At 40.9% G+C, this 21443-nt stretch overlaps 1 protein-coding gene across 2 annotated transcripts in view; it reads right to left on the reverse strand.

Moving 5' to 3' along the window:
* Positions 1-15247: 15247 nt before the first annotated feature.
* The window catches only part of Nipsnap (protein nipsnap), a 53637-nt gene continuing 47441 nt past the window's right edge, over positions 15248-21443 (reverse strand). Inside the window, exon 6 of one of the 2 annotated variants that reach the window (XM_068352841.1) lies at positions 15248-16461. In XM_068352841.1, the coding sequence (XP_068208942.1) occupies positions 16313-16461 (149 nt within the window). In that variant the 3' untranslated portion in view covers positions 15248-16312. The remainder of the gene's footprint in view (positions 16462-21443) is intronic. The other variant, XM_068352840.1, reaches the window with a different exon arrangement.

A 21443-nucleotide genomic window follows, 5' to 3' on the forward strand; every position in this document is an offset into this window, starting at 1 on the left:
TCATTGTCATCTCCCAAAGCTACATCATCCGATGTTAGCAAACTATGTCGTAACTGGTCTAGAAGAGGGATCCCAGTAGTTTGTCTGAATACCCCTCATAGAGAGTAGTGGGTTTGCCACTAACGTACTGTATCTTTAATGGTGGCTACCTTGGAAGTGGTGGCTAAGGCTGTCTTTGGGGTCATGGCTTTTGACTCCATAATGGGCATGGAGTGTCTTAAGCCATGATGCCAATGTTATGTTGAGAGGAGAGTATAACCATGGGCCCAACTTATTTGGCAATACAGCTAGCATATCATGAATAATGCCTAGGCCTCAATTGACATCTACAAAAGACGGCATAGTAAATAAAACAAATTTTAAAAGTAATTCGTATTTGTCCTAGGTATATAAACAAGAGTCCTTCAAAACAAGAATTTCCTCAGCAGAGCTTGAATGTCCGTCAAAGTTATTAACAAGGCCTAGGTGGTGAGCTTGGGTGAGTAGCCCAACAAATAGTCTAAGACTTCACTTTTGATCTTTGGCTAAGAACTGAAGGGTGATTGAGGTGAGAAGTTTAACTGTAATGGACTTGGGTTTGTTTAGCTAAGAAAAATAAAAATTACCTTTTTGAAATGAAGTTTTTCTACATGTATAAAAACCTTCAGTCTTTTAAATTCTCACTTATTGGTGGTATGAAGTCCTAGAACAGAATTAGTGGGCTTTTTTCTTCCCTAAAAATGCTAATCTCCCTAATCGCATACAGGAGCAAGGGAAAAAGACTCCAGAAACCTCCTATCAGCCCATCATAAGAATGAGTAGACTGATAGGGCCTAGCCAGTACTTGGTTGATGAAAGATGAAGGAATATTCACTCCCGAAGAAGACGCAGTCTGGTATGAAATACCTAGTGAAAGATGTCTGAAGGTTAAGTATTCATTCTACACTCCCCCCTTAAGGAAAACCATTACTTACAGATCCAGTCTTGCAAGAAAAGTGCTCAGAAATGTTACTTACTAGCTTCAATGCCAGATCCAACATATAATGGTACAAAAACTTCCACCCCTACTAAGGGGAAGGAAAGAAAAAACAGAAAAGCCTGTCATTCTACTCTTCTAGGCATACATCATACATTTCCTGTCTTGTAAGGGAGCTGGGCTCGCTACATAATCAATGAGCCAACAAAAAACCAGTGCTGAAGGACTTTTAGATATACTACCTTCAAGATGGCTAAAGGTTATTTGGTGTATCAAATTAACATTGTCAAAATGTAGATTCTTTGTAGTGGGCATAATACCAGACTTCGTGAGAACTACATAAGGGCCGATACTTCTACCTGCTCAAAGGTGGAAGTGTACGTTCTAAGTGTCAAAAGGCTAGAAAGAGACCTTTTTGTCATACAGTACCTCTTTCTAGGTTTTGCCAGTGCTAAGGAAGAAATGCTGACACTAAGGTTAGAGATGTCAGGTCCTTTCAGAAGTTTTGAAAGAAGTAACTCTCTACACAGATGATGAACCACCTATCTTAGTAATCCAAGGGCAATTGTGTAGAAATGCTGACAAAATGGGAATCTTTCCACATGCAGCCATCTGAGAGTAACCAGGGGCATCCTGAGGCTTGATGTGAACAATATCAGTTTGTCAGCTGGCAAAACAGGCTGAACAGAGGGTAATTACACCTCTAGGTGATCCCATGGCTATTGGAAGAGACCTTGAACATTGCCCACGAGTCTTTGATGAGGTAATAAATCACCAGGAACTTCCTGCTTTCCCGTATAACAAACAGGGATTCTTAGTGTCCCTGCTGTGCTAGGATTTAAGAACTACTCCGTCCTTGCAAATTGCCCCTGGTGACTGAGCATGTCTCCTAGTACATTCAATCTTATCAAAATAGTACCTGTCTAACATTTCTATGGTATTGGTACATTGCCCAAATGTGCATGTTGTATCAACTTGCAAAAGGTGGGAAACGAGACCATGCCTCTTTGTTTGTTGATGTAGAGTACTATGGTGGTGATAAAGCAATTGCACTACAGAGTGCCTCCTCAAATGTTCTTTGATTGCTTAGTTAAAATGCTGCTTGCATTTCCAAGATGTTAAAAGCGCAAAATTTCGCTTACCACAACTAAGTAGCCCAGGTGCACACAATACACTTCCTTCAATGCATCTGAGGACAGCTGCAAGTTTGGAGATAGTGTCCAGTGGGACTCTGCTGGTGGTTTTCTTCATGTAGCCACCTATATCTTTTCGTCTCATTGTAACAGGATGAATTAAGGAACCCCTGGAGGCTAACTAGCAATCCTTCAAAAATCACTTGAGGAATGTCTAGTTGATGGGCTAGTGTTGAAAGAGTTTCTCCAATGAGGAAGGTAGCCGAGAGACAGCGTAGAGCTGTAGTTTAAGAACACTATTGATATGGGGAGGAAAGAGGGACCAGTGATCCAGAAGGCAGCAAGTGCTCATCCAGAATTATACTTGGTATTCAAGATTCAGCCCTGTGCTTGGTCAAAGGTATCCACGTACTCAGCAGGCAGGAAAGGGGAGATGGTACCATCACCTTTCTTCTTCCTAATCTAACCGGGTTGGTGACCTAAAAAGGGTTTGGGGATGCACAGAATATCTTCAAGAGGAAGAAGTCTCAGGCGCAGTCCTGATCTGAGACTAGAGTCACAGAGCCTTCATATCCTCTTACAAGTCAAAACTCATGAAAGAGACTGCGATGGAACAGGGAGTCCACATTCCTCTTCCACCATCAGCTGCTTGAGATTCATTTAGAGGAGAAATGTGCCCATCAGCACTGATGAGAACAGGGTGTCAAATTGACTTGTTTTGAGGGTCAGGAAATCAAAGAATTCCTCCTCTTCAAAAACAAATTAGTCCACAGGAGCACTGACCAGTGTGAAAAGCAAGTCTCATCTTTCCCACTAGACAGCACAGGACTTCTTTATTTCTCTAAAGACTCATGGTTTGAAAACCTATCATCATTGTGCAGTATGTCCCCTACCTTACCACTGTCAAAGCAGGAGATAGCTAGGAGGGTGGCCAGGGGATTAGATTCATGGCCACTCACTCCAGGTGTGAGAAGAATATTCTTTGTGACCAAGTCTCTATGAAGAATCCCCGACTGTATGGATTCTGGGGTGAGGCAGGATACTGTTTGGCCGACGAGAAATGAGAGAAAAACCAGATCCACATATCTGATTACCAAATCCAACCAGGACCAACAAGCAAGATACAGCCATGGCAGTTCCAGAGAAAGCCTCGACCCTGGGAGGCACCGAAGTGACGATCAATGACCGCCATGTCCATGCGTGGAAGGTCCAGGAGAGGGCGACAAGTAGACTTTGCAGCCCTCCAGAGTGCAAGATGTTGAAGGCTCTGGAGTTGGATCCTTCCTAGCACCGCGCTGAAGGAGTAGTAGTAAAGCTTCCTTCATAGGGGGAGCATAAAACCCCCCCTCAAGGACGGCCACGCCTACAGCACATCTACAAGAGAGAATGGCTTACCGGCAGTTGGAGTTGCTCCTCTAGGGGAAGCAACTAACGCCACAGTACCCTGAGGTTACCAAGGAGCTATTCGATCTGCGCTCCTGCTTGATGGCCCCCGGGAGGAAAGGGAACGAGAAGGAACTCTAGAAAGAGGTTTGGGGGTGCATGAAGAAAAAGAATGTAGTTTTTTCGCCCCTGAAGGAGAGTGATCATGCTTCGCCTTCTTCCTGCGCCGTCCAAACTTCTCCCATTGGGAGGCAGGCAACTCCCAACACTCGTCACAGGGTGAACCCTGCTCGCAGTAATGCCCTCTACACGTTGGACACAAGTGTGTAGGTCAGTATCCACCGAAGACAAGAAGGTACCGCATGCGGCACCCTTGCGCCCAGGACAGGTCCGCATGAAGGCGTCAGAACAAGCACACCTGAAAAGAAAAGCAAAAATTATAAAGTCCAAAGACAAGCCAAAAGAAAAAAAAGTGACGTAGCTCACAGCTGTGAAAGTATATATAGACGGATGGGTACCCGCTAGGTGGCCCCTGCCTACCCACTGAAGTGGTTAGGCAGGGTTGCCAGTTGCACTTTTAGTCTAATGGCTACCTTTCAGCTTTGCCGAAAGATGACCCACATAAATAACGAAAGGTTTGTTAGTATGGGAACAAACACTAATTAAAGCTAAATTCAGTAAGGATAGTTCAAGAGGAAACTTGCTGACAGCATAGGAGACAAGTAGCAAGGTTCTCACATACAGCATATGAAATGTTGGCATGACGGTATGCCATGCAATTTACAAGCTAGTCAAACTTTCTTTTATGTCATTTGTGAACAAGGGTCTTGGAGCACTGTTTATGGATGTAGGTAATCATAAATTACGAGTTTGACACAGCCAGAGTTGATCTCATATCAATCAGTGACGCATCTTTTATGGAAGCTCGAGTAAGCCATGAGACTGTGCAGTAGAGGGCCCACTTTATTACTGTCTAATCTTTATTCCAAGCCGACTCTGAAACCAACAATTAAGAGGGACAAATTGGCAAAAAGTTGAATTAAACCTTGGGCTACATCAATGACATACCATACCATTGCATAGGTAATGTAGTTTGCACTCTGGATAAGAGCCCAGAACTTCTTTAACAAAAACTTAGAAAATTTTACCATAAGAAATGAGTTAAATGGTAAGTGTATTTATAAAATCATGATGACAGTTACCCTTTCCCATTTTATCCAAATAAACTGAACATACCTTAGTTGAAAAGTATCAACCCCTGAAATTTAAATGATGTTAGGAGAGCTTTCATCATTAAATTTGAGTAGTTGGAGGTATGCAAACTTAGCCAAGCAACCTTAATCTAGAATTAAGCAATACTTCTCATGCTGACTTTGCACATTAATCAGACCCTGAAAAATATAAACATTTTGGTATTTAAATTTGATCCCACCTAAACTATTAATAATGCTATTGTTCATATTTAACATAATACTTCATAAAAAATGTTACATTTAAACTGATTTCTCATACCTACCACCATGAATTCTTGCTTCTAGAAAATTGGTTTGATATCGAAAGACTCCTGGAAAATAATTTCTATTCATTTTAATTTCATGAAATGGCAGGCATCATCTGTTTAATTTGCAAATTTTTATAAATAGGTTGGTTGCACAAAGTAGTAAATATTCACGAGAAAGAAGTGTATTACTGATCTACAGCCATGGAGGACTAGTGATGGCAGGAAAGAATAAGTAGCTTCAATGTTGTGAAAAGAAATACTCAAGACTTAAATGTGAGGACTGAAGGCTGGAGATATTTCTTGCATGAAAGTGGTAGGACAGCTGTATTTTTCACTGCATCTTAATTCTCAAACGTTCAATTCACCCCATTATTCACCTAGCAGTTCAACATATCCTAGCTGAAATTACTACCCCTCACAGTTGAATAAACTGATCTTCTGGCAAGCTCAGTAAATGTCTATAGATGTGACTTTAGCCTCAAACTCATTCATACTATTACAGATGATATAGTGGTCGCTGGAGAAACTGTGGAGGCTAGTACAGTAGGTGTAGGTTTACAGGAAAAAATTGTAAGTAAATGTGAAAGAGAGTAAGATTACGACGCCCAGTGGAAACCTCAATGATGAAGTTGAGGAAAATGTTATTTTTATTAGTAAAATAAATTTTTGAATATACTTACCCGATAATCATGTAGCTGTCAACTCCGTTGCCCGACAGAATTCTATGGAGGGATACGCCAGCTATCACAATACTAGAAGGGGGTGTACTTACCAGCGCCACCTGTGGCCAGGTACTCAAGTACTTCTTGTTGACACCTCCTCAATTATTCCTCGGTCCACTGGTTCTCTCTGGGGAGGAAGGGAGGGTCGATTAAATCATGATTATCGGGTAAGTATATTCAAAAATTTATTTTACTAATAAAAATAACATTTTTCAATATTAAACTTACCCGATAATCATGTAGCTGATTCACACCCAGGGAGGTGGGTGAAAACCAGTGTACAAGATTAAAGGATAGCTAAGTATCCCATATTTCATATAACAGTTATCTCAAATAACAATGAAATAATAAGTACCTGGTAAGGAAGTCGAATAGAACCGTTACTCTGCCTCTTTATTTAAAGTTCGTCTTCCTTACTGAGCGCAGCGTTCCTCTTGGAGGCTGAATCAACCCAAAGGTGCCAAAGTACACGGGGTTGCAACCCCTACTAAAGGACCTCTACCAAACCTTTAACCCAGGCGCTTCTCAAGAATGAATAGACCACCCGCCAAATCAAAGGATGCGGAAGGCTTCTTAGCCTACCGTAACAACCATACAAACAACAATAAAAGTATTCAAGAGAAAGGTTAAAAAAGGTTATGGGATTAAGGGAATGTAGTGGCTGAGCCCTCACCTACTACTGCACTCGCTGCTACGAATGGTCCCAGGGTGTAGCAGTTCTCGTAAAGAGACTGGACATCTTTCAGATAAAATGATGCAAACACTGACTTGCTCCTCCAATAGGTTGCATCCATTATGCTCTGCAGAGAACGGTTTTTATTAAAGGCCATCGAAGTAGCTACGGCTCTTACTTCGTGGGTCCTTACCTTCAGCAATGCAAGGTCTTCCTCCTTTAAGTGAGAATGTGCTTCTCTGATCAGAAGCCTTAAATAATACGAAAGCCCATTCTTGGACATGGGTCTCGAAGGTTTCTTGATGGCACACCATAAGGCTTCTGACTGTCCTCGAATAGGTTTAGACCTCTTAAGATAATATTTGAGAGCTCTGACAGGGCAAAGAACACTCTCTAGTTCGTTACCTACCATGTTGGAGAGGCTAGGTATTTCGAACGATCTAGGCCAAGGACGTGAAGGAAGCTCGTTCTTTGCTAGGAATCCAAGCTGAAAAGAACATGTTGCAGATTCGGTTGTGAAACCAATGTTCTTGCTGAAGGCATGAACCTCACTGACTCTCTTAGCTGTTGCAAGGCAAACGAGAAAAAGAGTCTTGAGGGTAAGGTCCTTGAAGGAAGCTGACTGGAGAGGTTCGAACCTAGATGACATAAGGAACCTTAAGACTACGTCTAGATTCCAGCCTGGAGTGGAAAGACGACGTTCTTTAGACGTCTCAAAAGACTTAAGAATGTCTTGAAGGTCCTTGTTGGAAGACAGGTCCAAACCTCTGTGGCGGAGAACTGAAGCCAACATACTCCTATATCCTTTAATCGTAGGTGCTGAAAGGGATCTCTCATTCCTAAGATGTAGAAGGAAGTCAGCTATTTGGGTCACAGAGGTATTGGTAGAGGATATTGAATTGGCTCTACACCAGCTTCGGAAGACTTCCCACTTAGACTGGTAGACTCTACGAGTGGAAACCCTTCTTGCTCTGGCAATCGCACTGGCTGCCTCCTTCGAAAAGCCTCTAGCTCTAGCGAATCTTTCGACAGTCTGAAGGCAGTCAGCCGAAGAGCGTGGAGGTTTGGGTGCAACCTGTCTACGTGAGGTTGACGTAGAAGGTCCACTCTTAGAGGTAGAGTCCTGGGGAAGTCGACTAGCCATTGAAGTACCTCTGTGAACCATTCTCTTGCAGGCCAAAGGGGAGCAACCAGCGTCAGCCGTGTCCCTTCGTGCGAGACGAATTTCTGCAGAACTTTGTTTATTATCTTGAACGGTGGGAATGCGTACAGGTCGAGATGGGACCAGTTCAGTAGAAAAGCATCCACATGAACTGCTGCAGGGTCTGGAACAGGGGAACAATACAGCGGAAGTCTCTTGGTTATGGAGGTGGCAAACAGATCTATGGTAGGTTGACCCCACAAGGTCCAAAGTCTGTTGCACACACTCTTGTGGAGGGTCCATTCCGTGGGAATGACCTGATTCCTTCTGCTTAGGCGATCTGCTGAGACGTTCATATCGCCCTGAATGAACCTCGTGACCAGAGTGAGGTTTAGACCTCTTGACCAAATGAGGAGGTCCCTTGCGATCTCGTATAGGCTCCTCGAATGGGTCCCTCCTTGCTTGGAGATGTAAGCCAAGGCTGTGGTATTGTCTGAGTTCACCTCCACCACTTTGCCTAGCAGGAGGGACTTGAAGTTCAACAGGGCTAGATGAACTGCTAGCAGCTCCTTGCAGTTGATGTGGAGTAATCCTTGTTCCTCGTTCCACGTTCCCGAGCATTCCCGTCCGTCCAAGGTTGCACCCCAGCCCGAGTCCGATGCATCTGAGAAGAGATGAAGATTGGGGGTCTGAATGGCCAACGATAGACCCTCCCTGAGAAGGAGGTTGTGCTTCCACCACAGGAGAGTGGTCTTCATCTCTTGGTTGATAGGGATAGAGACTGCTTCGAGAGTCGAACCCTTGTCCCAATGAGCTGCAAGATGGAATTGAAGAGGGCGGAGGTGGAGTCTCCCTAGCTCGACAAACAGGGCCAGTGATGAGAGAGTCCCTGTGAGACTCATCCACTGTCTCACTGAGCAACTGCTCCTCTTCAGCATGCTCATGATGCACTCTAGGGCCTGGCTTATCCTGGGGGCCGATGGAAAAGCCCGAAAATCCTGACTCCGAATCTCCATTCCCAGGTACACAATGGATTGGGAGGGAATGAGTTGAGACTTCTCTATATTGACTAATAGACCTAGGTCTCTGATTAAGTCTAAAGTCCAATTGAGATTCTCCAGACAACGACGACTCGTGGAGGCTCTCAACAGCCAGTCGTCTAGGTAGAGGGAGGCTCTGATGTTCGACAAGTGTAGGAATTTTGCTATATTCCTCATCAGATGAGTAAAGACCATAGGAGCTGTGCTTAGGCCAAAACACAGGGCTTGGAATTGGTAGACAACCTTTCCAAAAACGAATCTCAGGAAAGGTTGGGAGTCTGGATGAATAGGAACGTGAAAGTATGCATCTTTCAAGTCCAACGAGACCATCCAGTCCTCCTGTCTGACCGCTGCTAAGACCGACTTGGTCGTCTCCATCGTGAACGTCTGCTTGGTGACATACTCGTTGAGAGCGCTGACGTCCAGCACCGGTCTCCAACCTCCTGTCTTCTTGGCCACAAGAAAGAGACGGTTGTAGAAGCCCGGGGATTGATGGTCCCGGACTATAACCACTGCCTTCTTCTGCACAAGTAGCGACACCTCCTGGTGCAATGCTAGCCTCTTGTCCTCTTCTTTGTAGTTGGGAGAGAGGTTGATGGGTGATGTGGTCAGAGGTGGTTTGAGGCAGAATGGAATCCTGTAACCGTTCCTCAGCCAACTGACAGACTGGGCGTCTGCACCTCTCTTCTCCCAGGCTCGCCAGAAGATCTTGAGTCTGGCTCCTACTGCTGTCTGGAGAAGCGGAGAGTCAGTTTTTTCCTTTAGATGTCCTGGATCCTTTCCTAGACTTGCTCCTGTGAGAGTCTGGACGGGAGCTTCCTCGGCTGGGGGCTCTACCACGAAAGGGCGGTATGAACCTCGTAGCAGGGGTATCAGCCACTGGGGAGCGATAAGTCTTGGGGACTGAGGTAGCAACCTTAGACTTACGAGCCGATGAGGCTACAAGATCGTGTGTATCTTTTTGTATCAGGGCAGCAGACAAGTCCTTAACCAGCTCTTCGGGGAAGAGGAACTTCGAGAGCGGAGCAAAAAGGAGTTGTGACCGTTGGCAAGGTGTAATGCTGGCGGAAAGGAAGGTACACAGTTGTTCCCTTTTCTTCAAAACCCCTGATACAAACATCGACGCAAGCTCACCCGATCCATCTCTAATGGCCTTATCCATGCAGGACATTAATAGCATGGCAGAATCTTTGTCCGCAGGAGAGGTCTTCTTGCTGAGGGCCCCAAGGCACCAGTCGAGAAAGTTGAACATTTCAAATGCTCTAAACAAGCCTTTCAGTAAGTGATCCAGGTCTGAGAAGGTCCAACAAACCTTAGAGCGCCTCATAGCAGTTCTCCGAGGCGAGTCTACCAGACTTGAGAAGTCAGCCTGGGCAGAGGCAGGTACTCCCAAGCCTGGTGCTTCCCCTGTGGCATACCAAACGCTCGCTTTCGAAGTGAGCTTCGTTGGAGGGAACATGAAGGAAGTCTTGCCAAGGTGTTGCTTAGACTGCAGCCACTCCCCTAAGATCCTTAATGCCCTCTTAGAGGATCTAGCTAGGACTAGCTTAGTATAGGTGGACTTAGCTTGTTGTACGCCCAGCGAAAACTCAGATGGTGGAGAGCGGGGAATAGCAGAGACAAAGTGGTCTGGGTAAACCTCCCTAAGTAGAGCCAAGACCTTACGAAAATCAATAGACTGTGGTGAAAGCTTGGATTCATCCACATCTGATGAGGGATCCAGGTGTGCCTCCTCATCATCCGAAGCCTCATCACCAGAGTGTAGCGAAGAGATCGGACAAGAATGCTGAACTGCAGAGTCAGAACGAGAAGGAACAATATTAGAGGTTTCCTCTTCAAGTGTCTGTTGAGGGAAAACCTGAGGCTCAGACTGCAAAGGCTGAATAACAGACGAAGCAGAAGGAAGGCGCATGGGTGGAGGAGGCTGACTCCTAGCATGAGTGGTTGAACCCAGGGATAGCGCTTGCTGAGCGGTTGGAGGAAGCGGAGTAGCAAGTTCCTGTTCCTGTGGTCTGAGCGGAGCATGATGAGGTTGAGGCTGCGCAGTACAAGGTAAATGTCTCGCAAGCTGAGGCTCCTGAGGCGCAAGGCCAAGGTGTAGTGGTGCCTGCCTGGTGGAGGGTTGAGCTCGCTGCAGCGAGAGCTGAGGAGACTGACTCATGGACGGGAGAGGTTGTTGTACCTCAACCGAGAGTTGCACCACTGGTGGAGCAGCAAGGGGAGGCGGAGGAAGAGAGGTATAATCCTCCTGATCCCATAGCAAAGGTTGCCTTAACGAAGGCGGAGGCTGAACACCACTGGGAACAGCAAACTCGGAATGTGGCTCAACATCGTACGCCTGGCAGGTGGTACTGCGATCAGGCGGAGCGAGCGCAGGCGGAGCGAACGCAGGCGGAGCGAGAGCAGGCGGAGGGAGTGTAGGCGGAGGCGGAGGCGCAACACTCTCAGCCCGACACTCACGCATCAAGTCCGAAAGCTGTGCTTGCATGGACTGAAGAAGAGTCCACTTGGGATCGGCAGAAACGACAGCAGACTGAGGAAAAGCCTTAACAGTCGAGCTCTGTTGTGGCAGAACCTTACTCCTCTTGGGCGGAGTGCAGTCGACAGAAGACTGAGGCGAGTCAGAGCTGAGCCAATGACTGCAACCTGGCTGAGCACTCGCGGACTGGACTCTGCGTTTAAGCGGTCTCGAGACCTGAGACCAACGTTTCTTCCCAGACAGTTGATCAGCGGACGAGATAAAGACGGGCTCAATCGTCTGCAGGTGGGAGTGACGGTCTTTGGAAGACACGCCCGCAACCACCGAGGATACTTCTGTGCGCCTAACAAGGCCTGCTGAACCCTTATGCCCTTCGACATTGCTTCTCCCCTGGGCTTGGGAGCTTGCAAGAGGTCCCGGACTGGGAGGACGACTGGCTCGCACAGAAATATCCTCACGCACCACACTGGCACTGACACTAGCACTTGGCACTGCACTGACACTAGCACTCGTCACAGCACTGGCACTAATTCCACCCACTGCACTCTTGACCTTAAGATCCTTTACTTCGGCCATCAGAGACTTATGGTCACTTACCACTGACTCTACTTTATCGCCTAAGGCCTGAATAGCACGCAAAACAACAGACATATCAGGCGGAGGGCAAACAGTAGGTTCGGGGGTAGCCACTACAGGGGTAGGAAAAGGTAGGGGATCATGAGGTGAGGAAAACAGTGAAGAGTGAGAAGAACTCCTCCTAACTCTACCTCTCTCTAACTTAGTTGAATATTTCAAAAGACGGACAAATTCCAATTCCGAAAGTCCGGCGCATTCCTCACATCGATTTTCTAACTGACAGGGTCTGTCCCTACAGTCAGAACAAGCGGTGTGAGGATCTACCGAGGCCTTCGGAATACGCCTATTGCAAGACCTACATCGTCTATGGGAGGGAGCTTGCGAAATGTCAGACATCTTGAATCCAAAGAGTTAGCCAAAGGGGGTTCCAAAATCAAGCAAAAATTCGTTAACCGTTAATCAGGACTATATAAAAGCTATCTAGCTAATATAAGAAGGTTTCCAGTAAAGCGACAGCCGTTAATCTGAGAGAATACTTCACCAATTAGCCGTGAATATACTCGAAGACCATAAGCGTATCCCAGAACGTCTTGCCGGAAGCACGACAGAGGAATAATTGAGGAGGTGTCAACAAGAAGTACTTGAGTACCTGGCCACAGGTGGCGCTGGTAAGTACACCCCCTTCTAGTATTGTGATAGCTGGCGTATCCCTCCATAGAATTCTGTCGGGCAACGGAGTTGACAGCTACATGATTATCGGGTAAGTTTAATATTGAAAACATGGAAGTAATGTAATGGCTCTGTTTGCACAGTGGAGGTAAGCATAATAGATGATACATAGAGAAAACAAGGAACTAAATTTGGAAAGAAAAGCTAGGATTGGAAAACAGGATTGAAATGTATGAAGGTAATGCTGCTCCAACTCTTTATAAAAATAGAGTGGATGAGAGAGAAAAGGGTTAAAGTTAATGAAAGAAACTACTTGCATAGCACGTGAAGAGTAGAAATGCTCGCAGATTGGCTTGGGCAAAAAATTAAGATGTAAAAAGAAGCTATAAAAACAAAAAGGTTAGCATAAGCAAAAATATGAATGGTGTTATGAAGTGGCTATATCTAAATGAAGAAGATGCAGATTGATAATATTATAGTGATGCCTCGCAACACGAAATCATTTAGTTCTGTAAGGAGTTTCATGAAGATTTTTTTCGTGTAGTGAGTCGCCTTTTACATGTAAATAGCCTAATTCGTTCCAGACCCTAGAAAAACACCACATTAAATTATTATAAAAAGGATATTCGCCACTAAACAGTACTAAATATATGAAAAGTACTGTATTTTAATAATAATAATAATAATAATATTCTGGAAAAGAAGTGTTTAATTAGAGAAAACAGTACAAATAAAGCAACAACAATGTGGAACCTTACCTTTGAAGTGAGGCGATGTCCAAGAGCAAGGTGGGGGGCGGTAGAGGAGGATGAAAATGGCGGAAAACGTTTATGTACAGGTGGCAGAAAACGTAAACACTTAACTTTACAAAACAGATTTATATATGACAGAAAATGTCAACAATTAATTTTTGGAAACGCATCCATAAATGACAGGAAATGTTAACACTTAACTCTATGATAAACTTGAAATAACATGTTTTATTTTCCTTTATCTTTACTTTACATTTTCTATTTTCTAAATTTAATTACACTGTATTTTCTTCATCACTACCACTTTCGTTTCTTAGCTGGCGCTCGCTCTGCTTCTACCAAAGGCCTCTTACTAAAATATTCGTTCAAAGAAGCTTGCTTCTGCCTGCTTCTTAAAATTTTCCTGAGCTCACTTAACCGCATGCCAGCCTTGTATTTCTTGATTATTTCCATCTTCATCTCCATGGAAAATATCATCCTCTTCTTTCCCTTGACATCAGCGACTTTCTTGGGACCCAGGGCTAATGATGTATCGTAAGTATCACACACGATAGCAGTACGTACTATGAAATTGTTACAAAAGCAAAATCACAAACAGTAAGTCAATGCGTACGATACCGTTGCCGGAACAAGAAGACACAGGAACGCCGATGCATAGATGCACGATTGGATACAGTACAGTAGATGACGACCAATAGGAGAGCAGGATCTCATGGTGGTACCTAGCATCCCAGTAGGGAGATAACCAATGGGAACGCAGGAGGATGGTAGCGAGTTTACGGCTGGCGATGCACGAATTTTAAAATCCGTCTCGGATACGGTTGGGCTCCAGCTCCGTACTGCCTTTCGTTGTCAGAAATATTTTTCATTGATCAGTCGTAAAATTCTTCGCATGTCCTTTCGTGAAGTGAAAATTTCGTAGCCGATTCTTTCATAGCTAGATGTTTGACTGTATCGTGTTTAAACTAGAAGTTTTAAAGCAGTACAGTACAAAAAAAAAAAAAAAAAAAAAAAAAAAAAAAAAAAAAAAAAAAAAAAAAAAAAAAAAAAAAAAAAAAAAAGACTTCTTAGTTGACTGACGTGGAGGAAGTATTGGAACAGTTGCTCCTTTGTCTTAATAAGAGGGACTGCAAGTTGGTAAAAGGAACGATCTGAGCTTTCTGTGAAAGCATGTCTTTGTGGCTCCTATTACACCTCGTCAATTGTTCCGAGAGGTACTGCACTTCCTGTCTTTCACTTTCAGCGTGAGCGTGAAATTTTCTTTCCTGTGTGCTTCCTGAAATAAATTGGTTTATTATAACTTAAAAAAAAATTTATCACACTTCTGTTACAGTCATACAATTTGATTTGGAAGGCCATGTTCATCTTAGCTGCTCCAATAGAAAGTAAGAAATTTTCACTTGGCTCAATGCTAACATTTAAAATTTCCATGATCCTACAATATTCCCAAATTGAATAATCTTGACTGTTTCCTTAAATACTTGGCTATCATGTTCCCTATAATCTAAAACTACAGCAGGTACTGATGACTTTCTTGTCGTCGAAATGTAGTAAAACCACGTAAATCGGTGTAAGAGTACAAAACAATCGGTTGAAATTAGCCAAATGAAACCAGTCTATTAACCTTAACATGAAAAAATTTTATGTGAAAGAAGGTACTGGTCTGGATTCATAAGAATCCTTAATGGTAAAACCACACCTAACATACAATTTCCTACAATTTGCCCCTCTTTCACATTCTTCAATCTCAGGTGAGAAATAGGAATCTTTCTGTTACACAGCGTCTTTAGATGGTCACGAGATGAAATGGCAATATCCCTATAATGCTTTCCGTGAGAATAAATGAAATATGGAAATGCCATTGTACAAAAGTTTCAACACCTGCGCTCCTTTCCACATCACTTGTTAAAAGAGCTGGTTACGCCCTCAGATGATAATGCATATTTTCTCCTACAAAAAAAGCACACTAAATTTACAAATCATGTCCTCGAAAAATATTGCAAAATGAAATAACTAACAGCAAGCAGTGATACAAGATTGTTTACTAAAACCCTCGGTTCAATATAGATAACTTGTATTTAGCCATATTCTATGAAGTATCTTTCTAAAAAGAATTAAAATTTTAAGGTTATGGCATATTCTATGGTTTAGAATCTGTGAATCTATCTGGCCTGTGCCATCAATTTGAAATGTCACATTTGTTGGAATAAGAAAACAAAGAAAAAATTACAAAGTTTCAAAGCTGTAATATTACTTACAGATAATGTACAGTCTTTATATCACAACATTTCAAAGTATGAACAGTAGCAATATGTTTAGAAAACTGTACCAGCATGTGATACAACTAAAGTGTTCGCTCGTGAATTACTCTCCTGAATTTCAGAAAAATATCCAGATTAAATTCTTTAGTGGTCCACAATGCTGGTAACAGTTTCTTTCTTCAACAGGTATGACTTTAGAGGAAATTTTTTTTTCAAGTTATCCAGAACAAAGACCTTTTTCAATGATGCCCAGATTTTCAACCATTCTATATATTTATTTCAGATACAATATTTAATAGTAAAATATGACAATGTTCAACAAAATTGTACATCGTAATTAACTATCCTTTAAATCAACTAAAAGCCTGACACCACTTACAAAAATCAAAAGCAATTAATAACAAGACGAGTTATATTCTGGTTACAGACAAAAATACACAAGAAAACAAATATACTAAACATGATATATATAATATCAAGAATATCCAATTTCACACTTTACTAAAATCTAAAACAAAAACATTCGTGTAACTGGTGATGACATTAAACACAGAACTGGCTGGAAATATAAAGAAATATATGTCTCTGGAGGTTTGAAAGTTCAACAGTTCTGTAGGTGAATTTAAGATAAATTTGACTAATATTGGTGGAAGAATTGGTTATGAAAAAATTAGAGCTATATACAAAGACGTGAGCTTCGTCACCAACAGACGTGGGATACAGCTGAAGTACTCATGTACGACAGAGAAAGTGCAATATTGATCCACAGCAATATTTTCAGCCCATAACCATCGGTCATTTTGTATCACAATTGAAATATGTATCCGAAATAAAAAGCAGCTCTAAAAATAGCTTTGTACAGTCCATTTGATAATCTATACATACATACCCCATATCCAATCCTTACATTGCAGTACCTTGTTGATAAAATCTCAAATATCTTTCCACATCTACTGTTTACTTATATACAGTGGTTTAATCCATATGCCTTGGTCTATTAACATTTTTATAATCCATATTACTGCAGTTACTGTGCGGGTGAGAATGAATTCGGGAGGAGAACTCTCGCATGCATCTCATCTATGAGTGGCACCGTGTAAGCCACAACTTCATCCCAGCCTGGGTGACGCCACGCGTTTTCTCTAGCTTCTTTCCTTCCTTCAAATGAATCATAACCTACAAAAAATGGAATAAATAATTAGTTAATGAGCACCATCACGAATAAATCTTAACATTGCTATAGAAGTATTATAAATTACTTAATTTAAAAATTCTTTAACCATTAACTAAATAAAAAACACACTTTTCTGTACAAAGAACCTCAAAATGACTGGCAAGTTTAAATAGTAAACATAAGTTTTTCATGTAAGGCATTTTCTTGACATCTTTTATGTTCAAAATTAAAAACAATAGCATTATGTTCAGGTACTTTAAATCAATAAATCAAAACCCTTGAGTCTTGTACGAGATATCCCTTTGGGACAGCCCAAGGGATACTTATGACTCCAGAAGGTACGGCTAGCCCCAAACTGGTTATGTAGAATTCAGCCAATTTTCTACTTAAGAGAAAGATGGATCTGGGTAAATGGAATTTATTTTTAACTACAATTATTTTTTTAAGAAAAATAATTAACATTGAATATAAACCACTTTCCTTTAAGCAGAAAGCCTATCAAGTTGAAATTATGAATACTAAAGTTCTTCAATTGTGATAACCTTATCCAGCATGAATATCTAATGTTATTCCACCTGCAGATATACTGTAAATTACTCAAAAAGGGGATGAAACTAATTAACACAACCACCATTAACATTGACATACTCAACCACTAAGGCCATTAGGGAAGTTAAATCAAAGTTGGCAGTATTTTACACTAGGGACGCATCAAGTTGGACAGGTGCTAAAATCTGCAAAGACTTTAATACAGAATAACGTACTAGATTAGCGCGATGATGGCGATTGTTGTGGAGTAATTTTTGGGCTACCACAATGGAATCAAATAAAAAGGTATTGATACACTTACGAATAATGTCCGAGATAGGAGGTAAAGGTGTGGTACAGTAGTACAGTACCTCAAAAACAAAGCACATCTAATTTCATAAACTGATAACTTGTGAATGAACAAAGCTTATGTGGTCACTACCCAAAGTTGGTACCTCTGACAGCAGGGAGGTTTCTTTGTGGACAGTAACATTCACCCTCTTTTAAAGTTTTTTTAAAACCAGTTATTTTCTTTGAGATTTAAAGAACTGAAGAGCTGAAAATAAGATGTTGCTGCTAAAATGGATTGGATATTTCTTTTTGAAGCTTTACCTAGGAGCAAAAATTCATTCTAGTTATAATTCTCAACAAAACTTTAGATGAAATACTACATGGTCTGAGCTATCAACTGGACACATCAACATTTGGGTAACCCTTAATTGACATCTATGTTATTAATGAAAATCCAAAACCACGACTAAAAAAAATTTTTAAAAAGTAGGTTTAATGATGATGACGTGTTTTTACTGTGTTAAGACATATTAACCAAAAGAATGAATTAGATTAAGTTGGGCTATTACCACACTGTAAATTTTCCTTAAAAATAACTAAAATTTTTCCCCAGCAGCAACAAATACTGTACAAGTGATTTAGTAAACTAAAAGCAACTTGTTCCAGTTCTATAAGAAAAATTAGTGAGTGCCTGTCATGATTAACATTAAAAGACAAAATATCATTAACACAAATGGATATGCGATCCTTAAACCTAGATACTGTAATACTGTAATATGCCTATGCAGAGGGTAGTACCTGCAGTACATCTAATCATATTACTTACAAAATAATTGCCTTCTTCCCAACTGGTTTCTAAGGGGACCTGAAGATAGATTTATGAACTACTGTACAGCGCCGAGACTAGGGAGGAAAATTTGTACCATCGAGTAACTAAAACAAAACTGTAGTTGCACGATCCAATTAAAGTTAACAGAAGTTACGACAACAAAATAAACAACAGAGAATGGGGACAAAGATGCAATAGGATAAAATATGGGTGCAGTTAGGGCCCAAAGGGGGCTGCAAAGATCCACAAGTAATTCATGTGGTGCACTGCACGAGAAGTTTAAATGATTAACCACTGCATGAACGCTAAATATACAGAACACTTCCTATTCTAAATATGAAAATAGTACTTTTCATGTTTTTTCAGATCTAATCAGTTATCGATTTTCATGCTGCCTTTCATCGAGTTCCTATAAGGCTCTTGCACACTATAACTTGGCTGCTGAATTTTTGGAAAATCTTCTTTTTCACAATTTTTAGGAAACCAGCCAAAGAGTTATTGTTAATGACTTGTTCTTTGGAGTAGGAGGAGATTTGTTCATTGGAGTGCTGAAAATAACAAAGGGATCTGTTATACTACCTAGTGATAATATAAATAGTGACATTATTAGTCTTGAAAATAAAAAATAGTATGAATTATGAAGAGGATGCAACTACTTCAACCCACCCCAAACCAGCGTGGTGTAGTTAGTGGGATATGAAGAACAATATTAGTAAAAGCATTACTTTATCATCTATTCGATCTCATTTTGAGAAACCATCCCATTATGCGCAGACATATTATCAACTTAAAATATGCAAAGTAACAAGTTCTCTCGACTTTCTTGTTTTTGCCCTTCCTACTGATGGCACAAAAGACCCAGATCTTAGGCTAAGACCTTTACCTGGAATTTCTTAGGTTTCCCCACTGATTTTTGACATGAGGCTACTTGTAAACATACCACCTGCCCATTGCATATTCCTTTCACCTAATCATATGACTCGCCTCAACCCTTCTTGATATTCCGGATCTCTCGGTCCCCTTCTTTTTCTTTTACTTTTTCTGTAATATGATCTTCCAGCTGAATTTTAACCATGAAACTTTAACTTTACTATCATAAATCAATAAAATTGCATAAATTATCTTTGGCCACTAATATACTACTATTATTCTCCAACTTCACTGCACTACTACTATTCTGGGAAGTAGTCCACAATGACATTATAAAATTATGGAAATGTGATACTTAAAAATTCAGAGAATTTCTTTACTGACAAATTTTTTTACAAGCTTACAAAAGTACATTATTGTAGAGTAAAGAAATTACACAAAAAGTTTTAAACTGTCCATTTATGTTAAATATGATACCTTTCGTTTGGCCTTTGCATGTCTTGCTCTAATACTTGGGTAGGTCTCTCTTAAGGAGTAAAGGTCCCACATCAGTGAACTACCATTCTCTCCTCCAATACGTCAAGAAAATGACTGAGCTTTGAATATTCTCCAACAGGACTAAATACAAAACCCAAATCTGGTTCAGGAAAGAATGGTCCAGCCAATTAAACGAACGCTGGCAAAGATATCGCTCAAGAACACAAGCTAATGAACTTTGTTAATATTAAATACTACCTCAAGAGTTGAATATCTAGCCTTGCATATGGATGATCCAAATTATCAGGTTTTGAATAGGGCAAATATCAGAGCTGAATTGAGAAAACCAAGCCATACGGGAAGCAAAAGAACTGAAAAAATTTTAATGTTAAAAAGCAACAACGTTTAAGGCCAAAGAGACAATTTTATGGTTATTAGTACCCCTACAGTAAGCGATACATGGCATAACATTGGCAGCAATCCTCAAAGAGTTTGTTCATGTGACTAACTTCCAAATTAAAAGTTTATCTTGTATTTCATGTCCCTCGAGTACTAGAAAAGGGAGGTGTAATCCCTGGATATAACTAACCATCAATGATTTGTAACTGTGTACAATCTCACTGCAGTAACCAAGTTACATACCTGAAATTAACTTTTTTTTTTTATACAAAATTTTTAACATTTTAGGAGGTAGATGCATATTCAAACTAGTTCTTTGTACAAAAAAGTGCTAAGTGTGGATGTCAAGAACTTCAAACTTTCCAAAACACTTTGCAATAAATATTACCCTTCTCTTGTAAGTATGAAAATTACCAATATTTTTCATGTGCACCACAAAGAATAGTCTTTTTTTAAACCACTGGGTTTCAATTTCTAAAATTTGGAGAACAAGGCAAGAACAGCCATGCATATGGAGGAAGCAAAAAATCCCCAAAATACATAATTTATATGAAATATAAAAAGTTTAAGGGCATGCAAGAAAACCAGATTCTCAGAGAAATTAATATCCCTACGTGCTAATTAAACTCATGACATATCAAAATAAAGAAGCATATACGTAAAGAAAGCAGTGTACCATATAAAGCACTAATGTACATAATATAACTTGCATTACAGCAATAAATTCTATTACTTCACTTGTAATATAGATGTTTACTTGAGAAATCACAGTAATGCGTACAGAAAAAGAGGTTCCTCTGCTGATACATCAATGATTTCTAGAGTTAAGGCACTCTGAACTCTGAAAAAGATCTCATTTTTGTTGCACCACGCTACTCAAAAGTGATTGGAGTACTGTATCATGGTTCTGTTATTGTTCAAGAACAAAAGCACAAGAAAAATAATCTTAACTTAAAAGGCAAGGTCTAGAAATAAACCCCTTCTTATCAGTCAGCAATGAAAATTAAATTTAGCCATTTAGAGCTTCATGATGACTATGACTGCAGTTAACTAATCAAAGTTTTATAACCATGGACTGGCAACCTACCGGTCAACAGTACATACGATTTCCAATCGGTATGTTGCCAGTACACAACAGTATACCGAAACCTTCAAAATCTTTTGCCTTAGGGCTAGCACTATTTCTTTAGGATTTAAATTAAGCAGAATGATAAGGGTAAGCATCATTAAATGGGAGAAAAAAAAATAATATAAGAACTTCACACTTACAATATTCCCTTTTCCCAAGTTCAAAGTACCTTTAACTTTAGATTGTTGCTCCAATATGTGAGAGGAAATATGGCTGTAATGGGAGAAAATAAATGAAAATGGAATCCAGTAAAGATCCTACAGAGGTACAGTATAAAAGATTATTTTTCCAGGGAGATTAACGGCAGAGACGTGAGATTAAATATGAACGCTGTCATATCTGAATTTCTAAACCTCTCCCTATTTGAAAAAAATATTGAATATATCAACTACCTCTTTACGATAATGTACAATATCCTGAAGGTAAATGAGGGTTCTGTGTTTCCAAGACAGTAAATATAC

The sequence above is a fragment of the Palaemon carinicauda genome, chromosome 29 (assembly GCF_036898095.1).
Source record: "Palaemon carinicauda isolate YSFRI2023 chromosome 29, ASM3689809v2, whole genome shotgun sequence".
In the NCBI taxonomy this organism is placed as follows: Eukaryota; Metazoa; Arthropoda; class Malacostraca; order Decapoda; family Palaemonidae; genus Palaemon; species Palaemon carinicauda.